Here is a 12720-nt window from a genome sequence, read left to right on the forward strand (position 1 = left end):
ACAGGCACAGCGCAGCTCCTGGTTAAGAATGTGTTCCGTCTCCATGGCATCCCGGAGGAGATCCTGTCGGATCGGGATCCGCAGTTCGTGTCCCAAGTATGGAGGGAGTTCGCAGAGGCCTTGGGGGCGAAAGTGGCACTTACCTCCGGACACCACCCCCAAACCAACGGCCAATGCGAACGGATGAACCAGGAGCTGGGGGCCATGCTGCGCTGTGTCTGCTCCATTCACCCGTCGTCCTGGAGCACCCATCTTCCCTGGGTGGAGTATGCCCATAACAGCCACATCTCTACAGCTACAGGTCAGTCCCCGTTTGAGGCTTCCCTTGGGTTTCAACCCTCGCTTTTCCCCGCACAATCTACGCCTGGCTCCTCCGTTCCCCAATTCCTCCGTTGTGCCCGTCGTGCCTGGACCACCACCAGGGCGGCGCTGGATCGCACTGCAGAGAGGAACAAGCAGATAGCTGATCGCCGACGGCGTCCGGCCCCAGTCTACGTCCCAGGGCAGTCTGTGTGGTTATCGTCCAGGGACATTCCACTGAAGGCCTCTTCCCGTAAGTTATCTCCCCGGTTCATTGGTCCCTTTAAAGTTTTGGCTGTTCCGTCCCCCACTACGGTCCGCCTGGACCTCCCTCGGACTCACGTGTGCACCCGGTGTTCCACGTCTCCCTGGTCAAGCCTGTGGTCACTAGTCCTCTCTGTCCCGTGCCTGCACCTCCTCCTCCGGCTCGCCTGCACCAGGGGGACTTGATCTACACTGTTCGCAGGATCCTGGACTCCCGTCCCCGCGGTCGGGGTATGCAGTACCTTGTGGACTGGGAGGGCTACGGTCCCGAGGAACGCTCCTGGGTGCCACGCTCTGCCATCCTGGATCCTTCCCTCATTCGGGATTATGAGGCTGCTGCGGCTAGGACGCCTGGAGGCGTCCGTTGAGGGGGGGGGTACTGTTGTGAGCTGGGAGGTGAGCACTCCACACACACCATGACATCACCTGGCTTGTGAGTTCTGTCTTCAGGAGAGAGAGCAGCAGCTGCAATCGATCAGCTGATCAGTGGGTGGCCTTCATAAGGAGGACGGAGGACACTGCTAAGCCGCCGGATGATTACGCCTACTGGTAGAGTCCCAGCCACAGTGTTAACTCTATTTTGAAACCTTGACTTTGAACTGTCGGATCTTAGACTTTGAACTTTGAAACCTTAGCCTTGAACTTTAGAAACGTGTTTTTTGCTAGCGATCTTTTGCTCAGATTTTGTTCTCGTTTTGTCTCAGGCTCAGTCATCTTTCCATACACCACCTCCTCGCTGAGACCTTTTGGATTTACTACTCGACCATACTACGTCTGGACTTCACTCCCGGTTCCCGTCCTCCTCACGGCACTAACTGCTCCCAGCACTACAGGCTCTCTCTCCTTCCCTCCGGTTGTAAAACCTTGCCGATCTTCATCACCCCGGAATACTCATTCACTCTCCCAGCTCACCCCTCCCTGGAGATCCTCCACCACGCTACATCTGTAAGTCCTCCTACCAAACTCATCCTCTACCACACTACAGTTTCAATCAAGGACTCACCTCTGTTTCCCTTCCCTCAGACGCTGCTCCCGTTTACCCATTCACTGGATTTCCAGTGCACCCTAAGTTCTAGTTACCAAATAAATCTTTATTTTTTCACATCCTGCTCCAGTGTGTTGATTCTGCATGTCTTGGGTTAAATCATTACCTCAGATCATGACAGAAATCCTTTTAACACAACAATTCTGGCAAGATTACATTAAAATATTGTAAAAAAAACTTTATTTTTGGCCTATTTTTAAAATACAATAACAGAAATATGTAAGTCACTTTACAAATTTAAGCTGTACCTATAATTGATTAAATTGTGCCTATTTCCGGTAATATAATTGTTTTCAGTAAAAAATTAATCAGCATCATGAGAAGTTATGAGCTGCTGGGGTCTTAAGGTAGTGAGATCCGACTCCCACTGGTCAACATTATGATAATGTCACAGAAAATAATAATAATAATAATAATGCATAGGTGGATTTATAAAGCACTTTTAACAACTACTAAAAAATGCTGTTCAAATAAGGAGACAACCAGACAAAAACAAAATATAAATGAAATGTTATATATATAATTTTTTTGCTAACCATAACATTTGCATGCATAATGTTAAATTTAGTTTTAAATGGTGATCTACAACTTTTCCTTCTGGTTTTCTGTTTATTGATGAAAAATAAATACTAAAATGAGCACAGTGTGACTATCACAGGCTAAACAACATGAAAGTGCCTCCTCTGAAAGTGGACTTGTACATTTTCTTTTGTTTTTAATACGATTTAGCTGAAGAGCGTCTAATTTTGAATTTGAAAATTTAAAGCTGAGGCTCGTCTCTGATTGGATAAGACGTGAGGGCGGGAGGAGTACGTGCTTCACGTTCACGGTGCGACTGACGTCAATAACGAGCGAACGAGATAGACGCGGGCAAATGAGCTGCGTGTCGCTACCCGATCCGTACCGGAACCTCAAATTTCCTATAACTCCAAAAGCCAAAGAAATCCATTATATAGAGTTTTAAATGACGTATACCCATCTGGGGAATTCTTACGACAGATGTGGTTTTGAAACAAATAAGTGTGTATTTTGGAGGTGGGGAGAGAAAGGAAGATGGCGGGAGTGCAGGCTGGTGGCTCTTCAGCTCCAGCAGGCTTGAGAGCCTTTGGTGGACCCAGAGCTAAACCAGTGATTTATAACACTTCTGATGGCAAGACTCTTGTTGAAGATGAGTTTTTAAATTTTCTTGTTAAGATGAAAACGTTATGCCATGATATCATTTTGCTTGCTGTGAAACACTTTGGTTCGGAGTGGATTGAGGCCTCAAAGAAGGTCCTCCATGATTTATGCCCGAGCCCAACGCTGCGTCTAGTAACGCACAAAGGCCCTCAAAAGGACGTTAACAACGTGAAGAGCTGCTTGAAGCTTCTTAATGAGGCCGGCGAAAACATCCCCCGCTTTGTGTCGCATCATCTGGACGAGCTTCCCACAATTACTTTTAGCAGTATGGATGTCTCCTGCCTGCTTGGTAAAATTGAAGCTAAGCACTGATGTTTCTCTGTTGACGCAAGCGATGTCTACCCAGACGAGTGTCTGCAAAAATCTCCGTGTGGTGACAGCTAACATGAGTGATCGCCTGGGCGCGGTAGAGCAACTTGGTGTGAACGGCGGAGGCAACCCGCCTTGTTCCGATCAGCTGGTGACGTGTCAAAGGATGGAGAAGACGGCGCGGCAGATCGGAGCTACTGCTGAGGTGCAAACGGCTTCATCACCTGCTTCGGGCGGTGGGGCTGGTGCCCGAACGGTGAGGAGGGATCCGGTGGTTTCAAATAATGTGGGGGCTTTGGATCCGAGTAACGCTTCTCCTGCCTGGAGTCAAGTTGTTAAAGAAGGACGCCGTCCAAAGCGGGCTCCAGATGACGGCCCCGCGCAACTAAGGCCTAAACGGAATTTCGCTAAGAGGCATGTTGTCGTGGGATCCTGTGCCGGAGGAAGGATCAAAGTTTTAAAAACGAAACTGGTGAGTGTCTTCGCAACGAAGTTCTGCCCTGATCTTATGCCGAGTGTGCTGGCTGACTATCTTAAAGAAAAACTACATCGTGAGGTGCGGTGTGAAAAGATTAACAACAACCAGAGCCGATGTAGTTCCTTTAAAGTTTCGGCAGAATGTGAGGAGGTATCTGAACTGTATGATCCTCAACTGTGGCCTGAAGGAACCTTCGTGAGGCGTTTCTATGAGAAGCGCAGAGCTGTGGCTGTAGATGGAGCTGCGGGTGGGCCCAGTGGGGAGCCACTTACTCAGGGAGCTTCCAGTAAAGCATGAGAATTGTGTCATATAACTCCCGTGGCCTGCGCCTTGGTAACGGGGCTGGGGATAGGGCACGTCGTATTGTTGTCGATAAACTTTTGGAAGATGTTGACATTTTATGTCTGCAAGAGACAATGCTGCCCAAACAGAACCTGGATCGGTTAAACTCCTTTCACTGCAATTTTTTTGGTGCTGGGGAGTCCACTACTGATCTGTCATCTGGAATTATTCAAGGAAGGATACCTGGAGGCGTGGCCATCCTATGGCACAAGGATTATGACCCTTTTATTTCTGTTGTCAGGCTAAATGTGGACTGGTGCATAGCAGTAAAAATTGTTATGGATGACAAGGTATTCATGATCTTAAATATTTATATGCCATATGAGAGTCAGCAGAATGAAGATGAATATCTGGCAAAACTTGGTTTTTTAAGCTCGTTTATCAGTCAGTGTGAGTTTAATTGTGTTTTTATCGTTGGTGATATGAATGCTGATATTTCAGACACTCGCTCCACCTTTGGGCAACATCTGATTCAGTTTTGTGTAAATAATAACTTGGTTTTAACTAGCAAAGAGAGACTGCCAGCAGACAGCCACACGTATGTCAGTGAGGCATGGCACTCAACTTCCTGGCTTGATCACTGTATATGCACTGAGGATGCACATGAATGCATATCCAGGGTGGAAATCTTATACTCCCTGGCAACATCTGATCACATCCCTGTTTCCTTAGTGGTAAACTGTGAATGTTTGCCTGTGCTGCTCCAACACCAGAGGCCCTCACACACAGAGAAGCTTACTTGGGCTAAAGTGTCAGTCGAGGATATTAGGAAATATTCCTTACTGTCAGACTGTAGTCTGAGATCTGTTAGTGTCCACAAAGAAACGTTACAGTGTAAAGATGTTAACTGTGAACATATAGAGCACAGGCTGCACTTATGCACTTTGTATCAAAATATTGTGGACAGCTTGATTATTGCCAGCGAGTTCCTCTGCCAAAAAGGAGCAACAAAATTTAAACCGCTTCCAGGATGGAGTGAGCATGCTTATGCGTTACATGCGGAGTCCAGAGCAGCCTATAAAGTCTGGGCAGCTGCTGGTAAACCAAAATCCGGTTCAATATTGGAGTCTAAGGAAGCCGCGAACGTTAAGTTCAAGAATGCTGTTCGCTATATCAAAAGAAATGAGCAAACAATGCGGGCAAACTCCTTGGCGAACAAACTAAAGAATAATGATGTTTCGGAGTTCTGGAAGGAGTTAAAACGCTCCTGTATCAGTAAGCAGCTGCTACCCGCATCTATAAATGGGGTATCAGGAGACAAGAACATTGTTGAAGCCTGGAGGAATCACTTTAGCAGAATTTTTAACTGTGTAAATAGTGAAAGGTTCAATCTTGGCAACATTGACTATAATGATGGTATGATTGTCAGAGCTGATGAAGTCCGTCTCGCTATAGAGAAAATGTCTTTAAACAAAGCTTGCGGCCCGGATCAACTATCAGCAGAGCACATGAAGTACGCTAGCTGTAGAGCTCAGGTGTTACTTTCATTGTGCTTTACCGGCTTTTTGAAGCATGGAATCTTGCCTGACCATATGTTATCTGTTCTCTTAGTCCCTATAGTCAAAGAGAAAACTGGAAAAATCTCCTGTATTGATAACTACAGGCCTATTGCGATGGCAAGTGTGTTGTCCAAGGTGTTTGAGCATATTTTGCTGGAAAGACTGCAGAATTTTATAACTACGACAGAGAATCAGTTTGGTTTTAAAGGTAAACTTAGTACTGACTTGTGTATTTATGCTTTAAAAGAAACTGTAAGCAAATACATGAGGCATAATACTTCTGTTTTTATGTGTTTTTTAGATGCCTCTAAGGCCTTTGACAGAGTCAATCATCAGAAATTATTCATTAAGCTACAAAACAGAGGGGTCCCTTCTTACCTAGTTAGGATTTTGCACTTCTGGTACTCTCATCAACTGATGCAGGTAAAGTGGGGGACAGAAGTGTCTGAACCTTTCTCCGTATCAAATGGAGTCAGACTAGGCGGGATTCTGTCTCCTGTCCTTTTTAACCTGTACCTTGACGAGCTGTCTGTTACTCTGACTGCTATTAAGACTGGATGCTTGGTGGGTGACCGACTGGTAAATCATTTAATATATGCAGATGACCTAGTCCTCATGTCTCCCTATAGCGCAGGCCTGCAGCAGCTGCTCAGGGCATGTGCTAAGTATGGTGAGCAATTTGACATCCTGTTTAACCCTAAAAAGAGTGTGGTTATGATTGCTGCTACTAAAGGGGACCTGAAGCTTAATTTTCCATCTTTTAATTTAGCAAATCAGGTCCTCGAAGTGGTAAGCAAAGTAAAATATTTGGGGCACATTTTAAGAAGTGACCTCTGTGATGACGAGGACATTAAGAGGCAATGCAGTAAGCTGTACATGCAGGCTAACACTCTGGCACGTAACTTTGGCATGTGCTCAGATCCTGTTAAAGTGTCCCTCTTTCGTTCCTTTTGTACTCCTCTCTATACAGCCCACTTGTGGTGCAACTATAGTAAGGTAGTAATGAAGAAGCTTCAAGTGGCTTATCAGGATGCTTTTAGGATCCTCATGAAGCTCCCTAGATGGACTTCGGCAAGTCACATGTTTGTTACGAGTAACATCCCTACTTTTCATGCGCTTCTGAGGCTCTTCATGTACAAATTCATCTGCCGACTGAGTTTGTCAGCTAACGCGGTTGTTAGAGCTCTGTCATCTTTATCTTACAGTGACACGAGGTACTCCTCAGTCCTTTTTAAACATTGGAGCAACTGCCTATACGGTTTTTAATTAGAATGTGTTTGTATTTTTTTTTTTTTTTTATTCTTGTTATGGACATATCCCTTGTCTGAAATAAAGTTTGATTGATTGATTGATTGATTGTGATGATATAGAAACCTCGGTTCATTTATTTTTTCAATGCATCTACTCTGAAGCTCTCTGGACTGATATACATGACTGGCTATACACAAAGATGCGTATTGAACCCTTGTCGGAGAACGATGTCATTTACGGAGCCATATTAGATAATACTGAGTGGGACTTTCTGGTAAATAACATAATCATTGTTGCTAAATTTTATATTCACAAATGTAGATATGGAAAGGTGAAGCCTAGATTCTATGCATTTCATAACGAGTGTCTTTCTTTCTCCAAAGCCCTTAAATTTATGAAAAGTAAACATGCAATGAAACTCCTTAATCTTTTTGAAAAGTATGATTTGAAAACAAAGCCCTAGCTCTGTCTCTTTTTTTGTTTATTTAATTTATTTATTTATCTTTTGTTTGATTGTTTCCTTCACAAATATTCTTGCTATCTACGCAAAGTCTCTTTTGTTATCTTTTTTTGCACCTGATCCCGGGTAATGTAAAACAAAGGAATTTATGCCATGTTGTTTGTAAATGAAAAAGTTCAAAAAAAAAAAAAAAAAAAAAAAAACCCGATCCGTACCGGAAACCCGATCGGTACCACGCATGCGCGAAAGGCGTCTACTTCCGCTCGAAGCATTTTACGGTAGTTACGGGTCAGAGTATCTGTTAAGATGTTAAAAAATAATAAGTATCTATTAAAATGTTTGCAATAGTGAAACCTTTCAATATAATGTAGATAAAAATGAAAAAAAAAAGAAAACGTCGGACCATACAGATCGGGTCTACCCGATCCGTACCGCGCATGTGCAGATGTTCTATTCTTCTTGTGATCCATTCAATGGCAGTTTAATCCGCAGTGTACGAGGATACTGCCACTTGCTGACCGAGCGAATTAGCCCGATTGTAAACTAAATTTGCGTTGTTACAAATCGTGTTTTAAATGCGTGTTAAATTTGATTTAGTGTGTTTATGCTTGTATGTGTGGAGACGATTGATTTGAACTATCTTGATGTTCTGTTGATAATGTCCACTGTAAATTGTCAGTAAACACTGGCTGATTAGTCTTCAGGTAACCTATTACATGTTTGTTTTTTCTCCACACAATAGGTTATATTTTCATTTAAAAGCTGAAAATGTGTCACTGTGATACAGCAGATATTCTTAATTTGCACTACATGTCCTATGAATGTTTTCCAATATGAAATGTAATATATTCTTGCACAAAAGCCAATTTGGCTCATCACCTAAAATTTGTTTACTTTCTACTTTTGTGTTAGATTTCTTAGTTTGCCACTTTGTCTTGAAATAACTTAATTCTTTGTAATACCATAGTGATCATTTTCACAATGTTGCAAAATTAATGTTTGAAAATAGTTTCTCAAGGTATTCATAGGTTAAACATGTTAAATACAGATTTAACTACACTCATGTTTATATCCATATAAAATAACACAGGACCACTTTATAATTTCCACACGTTTACTGTAATAATGCGGAACACAAACAACAGATTACAAGAGCATGAACAACAGAAAAAGGATTGAGAGGATGGTTACAACTCAGATTATTTGAATAAGGAGACACATATTGATGGAAATAAAGCTTTTTATTTTCAGCCTGTCCTTTCTGGCAGTGTGGTACTCTGAGTACCAGGTACAAGCCCAACAGATTAACTTTCTCAAACAGAGTGTGACAGTGTGTGTCCTGTCACAGTGTCCCGATTGATCATGCGCCCTGGCTACTTGGCCAAGGGGATGTCCCTTTGGCTGACTGGTTAGAGCGTATGACTCTCACCCGGGAGTCTGGGGGTCGAATACCGCCCGGGCCCTCGTTTATCCACCTTGCCACAAGAGCATTACAGTTTTTGCTCTAGAACTCCAAGAAGAATGATCAAAAACTCTCACAAAGAAAAACAGGCATCAAAACACAATCCAAGATGTGGGAGAACCACTGATGGGGAACCTGGTCACTACAACCAGGTTGGTGTGTGTGTGTTCTTGTACATACTACATACTGAGGACCATTTTGACCACTTTCCCTACAAAGTGAGGACATTTTTTGGTCCTCGCTTTTTTTAGAAGCATACCAGAAGCTTACTATACCAGTTAGAGGCATAGTGTGAATTAAGTTTTAGTTAAGGTTAGGAAAAGATCAGCGTTGGTTATGGTTAGGGTTGGGGTATGGGTTAGGCATGGTGAAATCACAAAAATGAATGGAAGTCAATGAAGGGTCCTCACTATGATAGAAAGACAGATGTATGTGTGCGTGAGTGTGTGTGTGTGTGTGTGTGTGTGGTTGTGTGTGGAGACGGGGGCGGCGACAGAGCAGACACATTAACTGTTCATTTGGCTGCAAAAGTGGCTGCAGTAGCCTGGGAGCATCTCCTCCGAGTAAAGTGCCCTTAGTTCTCCTCTTTTTCCTCTGCCAACGTATCCTGTAATAAAAAAAAAATATATATATATATATATATATACATCAACCAGAGAAGAATAGGCTCCAAGTGGTATGGTTTTCATGATGTCATGCATCATTGAGATTTTTATTGTATGTAATGACAACAATATAAGATTATAGAGTGTTGCATACCTCCGGGGCAGTGTTTGTACTGGTCTCCACATTGAAGGCAGATCTCAATAGAATACATATTAAAGTACTGTTCTCTGTACTTTTCTGAGAACCTGCTCCATGTGCAAACACCTGTGGAAAGCAGAAGTATAAAAACAAAATTACATTTACATACTGTCAGTGAAAAACATGTGACAATAGCAACAATAACTGTGTATATAATTTCATTATTTACTGAAGTCCTCACTGTGAAGCCACTTGAAGTGTGCTCGTCTTCTGAAATATTCAGTAGACACAAGGTCTCTGAACATGGAGCACACCAGAGCCAGTTTGAAGATCGCTGTATCTCCTTCGTGAAGAACAACCTCTTCCAATATGTCCATTAGGACACGTTCTGGTAACTGTAACATTTATGTCAGGTGACAATAGTGAAAATACAAAATTTGTCCATAAAGTTTCCGAAATATGAGGACTGGAAACACATTCCATTGAGTAGTGTTTTCATAACTATTACTTCATTCTACTACTGGATAATGACTCTGAAGGAGCTGCCTGTGACCATAACTACTAATTCAGTTATATAAATAAATTAAAGAAACAGGAAAATCAATAGATTACCTCCAGTATAAGACACCTGTCAGCCTCAGCCTTTAACAGAAAACATGATTATCACATTAGACTGAAATGAAGACTACCACCATGTATGTAAACCTGCATTGTGATGAATAGTCTCAACATTGTGTGGTTCTGTCCTACAAATAGTTATCTGATTGTTGTCCTCTCTCACCGGTCTGATTAGACTTGGTGAAGGCTTGGAGGAAGTTGCCTTTGGTACCCTGAAGACAGGCTGGAGAGTCCCCTGGAGGAGAAGGGATGCTTCTTCTGTCCAGAAGGCAAATCTTTGTCCATGCCTTTAGAAAACAACGCCAGTCTGAATGGACTCTAGTTATGGACTGCTGCTTTCTTCAGTATGTTCAGTCACAGGGTTTACAGTAAGCCACTTTCACAAACATCTGTTTGACCTGATGTCTTGCCTGAACCAAAGCTGCAAATATGATGGTGCCAGTTTGTCTAAAGTGCCTGCCATACCCCTCAATGCCGAATCTCTCCAGCAGCTGAATACACCACCACAGGCGAATTGCTGGCATTTCCTCCTGAAGACAAATATAATATAAGGTTTATGAAGACTGGACACTGGCACAGATACTTTGGTGGTACTGTCTGAAAAAGCTTACCTCTGTGAAAGATGGTGGAGATGAGGTGCAGATGCAGAGAGCATACTGCAAAGTAAAATCAATCTTTAACATGTTAAAATGTTATATTCAAGTAATGGCAAGACAATTCTCACCATCAGCATAAAGATGCCGCAGCAATTTCCCATGAACTGCTGGGGAAAGAACTGTAAAAAGAAACATGTTTCAATAAATGAGGAGAGCCGACATGCACCAGCTAGTTTTTAACTGCATTATTATGCACCTGATGAGCTTTCAAACTTTTGCACTGAAAACATACCTCAAGGTCTCTTCCTGTTTTCTCCATCCAGAATCCAGAGTCAATGAAGCCTGCAACTCTCCTGGCATTGTAGAGAACACACATAACACACCAATCAAATGTTTGCCATAAAACAAAAATACATTCATGTTGTAGGGATGCAACAATACTTTTTCAAACTGATACGATACAGCTAATTGGATCCGAGTACTTGTTGATACCAAGTACTCGTGCTAATAATTCTACCACACAATGGAATGGAATGAATCGGAAGGCAGTTTTATTTTCTGCAGTGCTTGTTACAAATAATGGTGAATTAGATTAAAAAAAAACATGAATTAAAATGACCACAAAATTCAAAGTTCAAGTGAAAAATAAACATTTTCTGTGAAAGTTTTGCAGTTTCCACATTTAAAGTATCGGTTCATAGTATCAGTTAACTAAACTATGCAGATACAAGTTAATTAGAACAGTATTGGCCTGGATATCAGTATTGGTGCATCCCTATCATGAAGTAGCCTTAGAACGAGGCTGCCTCCCAAACCTTTAAGCCCAAGAACGAGGCTGCTTTTAGACGATCTTTCCAAAGAACACAAGAGGCCATTGAACAAGGCCAGAACAAATTTTCATTTTAGTGTCAACCTAAATGTGGTTCGGTAGAGATCATCTCCAAAACCATCAGGGCGAAGTGAGTCCAGAAACAGTATCTGTCTCTCAGCTACCAATATAGCCTGAAATAGACATGTTAGCATCATCCATGAAAACACGACATGTCAACCTCTGTTATTTTCTATCAGATGAAAAAACACAGAGCAAGAAAGATCAAGGGCACTCACACAGAGCAGATAATGGTCAGCTTCACCTGCCTGCCGACTCCAAGCAGGAAAAAGCAGGATGTCCTTGGACCTAAAGTTTTCCTACATGTATTGGTACAAATTAGTAAACATGCACATGCAGGAGTAAAACCAACAAAAACATACCGGCAAGCAACGCAGCAGGTTGACTTGTGGATCCTTCCAGGTGGCCACGACATAGAGGTCAGCAATGTGAACATCTTTTCCCTAAAGGAAACACACACAAAACAGCAAAATCAATACACAACAACCATTCATGGCTATAACCAAAGAAAAGGTGTACCAGTACGACAGATTACATGTCTTTGTGCAGCTTCCCCCACAATCTTCAGACAAGCGTTCCCGATCTGAAAGAAATAGCAAAAAGCAGTAGAATCAGTTTCATTCACTATTCTTAAAATCTTACATTTCATTATCTTTTCTCTGCAGTGCACTAGACTAAGTAACAAGATGTACTTACAGTAGATTCCATGGACTGATTACATCCCATCAAGGTACATCTTAAAGCTATTTACATTTAATTTTCAAGTTAATAAGCTTGTCTGCTGCATGTTAGCTTTAAATTTTCACTTGATAAGTTCTGTGACCTGCAGGTAAAAGAACCTTGGGAGGTGCTGGGCATGGATTTAATTGGACCACTCCCAGAAACACGTCTAGGGAACCGATATGTCCTGACCATGACCGATCTGTATACGAAGTGGGTGATTGCAGAACCTCTTAAGTCCAAGACTGCTGCTGAGGTCTCTGCAGTCATGACATCTAAGTTATACATGTTTGGCATGGTGAGGAAGATCATCACTGACCAAGGAAAGGAGTTTGTGAACCAGGTAAAATTTGTGAAAATGTTAGTCGTACCTTGACATTTGAGATGATGTATTTAGACCAAGTCTGCTCATGCCACTGCAGCTCAACGACAGCATTTTCAGCATGATGAATATTAAACATGCTGTTTCCAGTGCGTACCACCCCCAGACCAACGGGCAGGTTAGCATTTGGATATCTAACCTTGAGTAACTCATGTGAAATCAGTCATGCTTCTTTATCTATT

At 42.5% G+C, this 12720-nt stretch overlaps 1 protein-coding gene across 5 annotated transcripts; it reads right to left on the reverse strand.

Moving 5' to 3' along the window:
* Window positions 1–8445: 8445 nt before the first annotated feature.
* On the reverse strand, window positions 8446–12161 carry LOC139072241 (uncharacterized). Of its 5 annotated transcripts, XM_070555783.1 has the most exons (13): window positions 12133–12161; window positions 11972–12019; window positions 11799–11879; window positions 11655–11735; window positions 10840–10900; window positions 10676–10726; window positions 10563–10607; window positions 10417–10481; window positions 10115–10238; window positions 9946–9975; window positions 9563–9728; window positions 9349–9459; window positions 8446–9196 (listed from the first exon to the last, which is right to left on the reverse strand). In XM_070555783.1, coding segments are annotated over exons 2-13 (918 nt in total). In that variant the 5' UTR covers window positions 11974–12019; window positions 12133–12161; the 3' UTR covers window positions 8446–9095. The 5 variants fall into 5 exon arrangements, with proteins under 5 accessions (XP_070411884.1, XP_070411882.1, XP_070411885.1 ...); XM_070555781.1 differs by having other exon boundaries at window positions 11655–11879; XM_070555784.1 differs by lacking the exon at window positions 11655–11735 and having other exon boundaries at window positions 8447–9196.
* Window positions 12162–12720: the final 559 nt, after the last annotated feature.

The sequence above is a fragment of the Nothobranchius furzeri genome, chromosome 10 (assembly GCF_043380555.1).
Source record: "Nothobranchius furzeri strain GRZ-AD chromosome 10, NfurGRZ-RIMD1, whole genome shotgun sequence".
NCBI lineage: Eukaryota > Metazoa > Chordata > Actinopteri > Cyprinodontiformes > Nothobranchiidae > Nothobranchius > Nothobranchius furzeri.

What these genes read in the sequence shown, in the direction of transcription:
- LOC139072241 (XM_070555781.1), bottom strand. An exon ending in CTCCACCATCTTTCACAGAG is followed by an intron (nt 10,482 to 10,562) that starts GTAAGCTTTTTC and finishes ATTTGTCTTCAG; the next exon opens with GAGGAAATGCCAGCAATTCG. An exon ending in ACAGGTGTCTTATACTGGAG is followed by an intron (nt 9,729 to 9,945) that starts GTAATCTATTGA and finishes TAAATGTTACAG; the next exon opens with TTACCAGAACGTGTCCTAAT.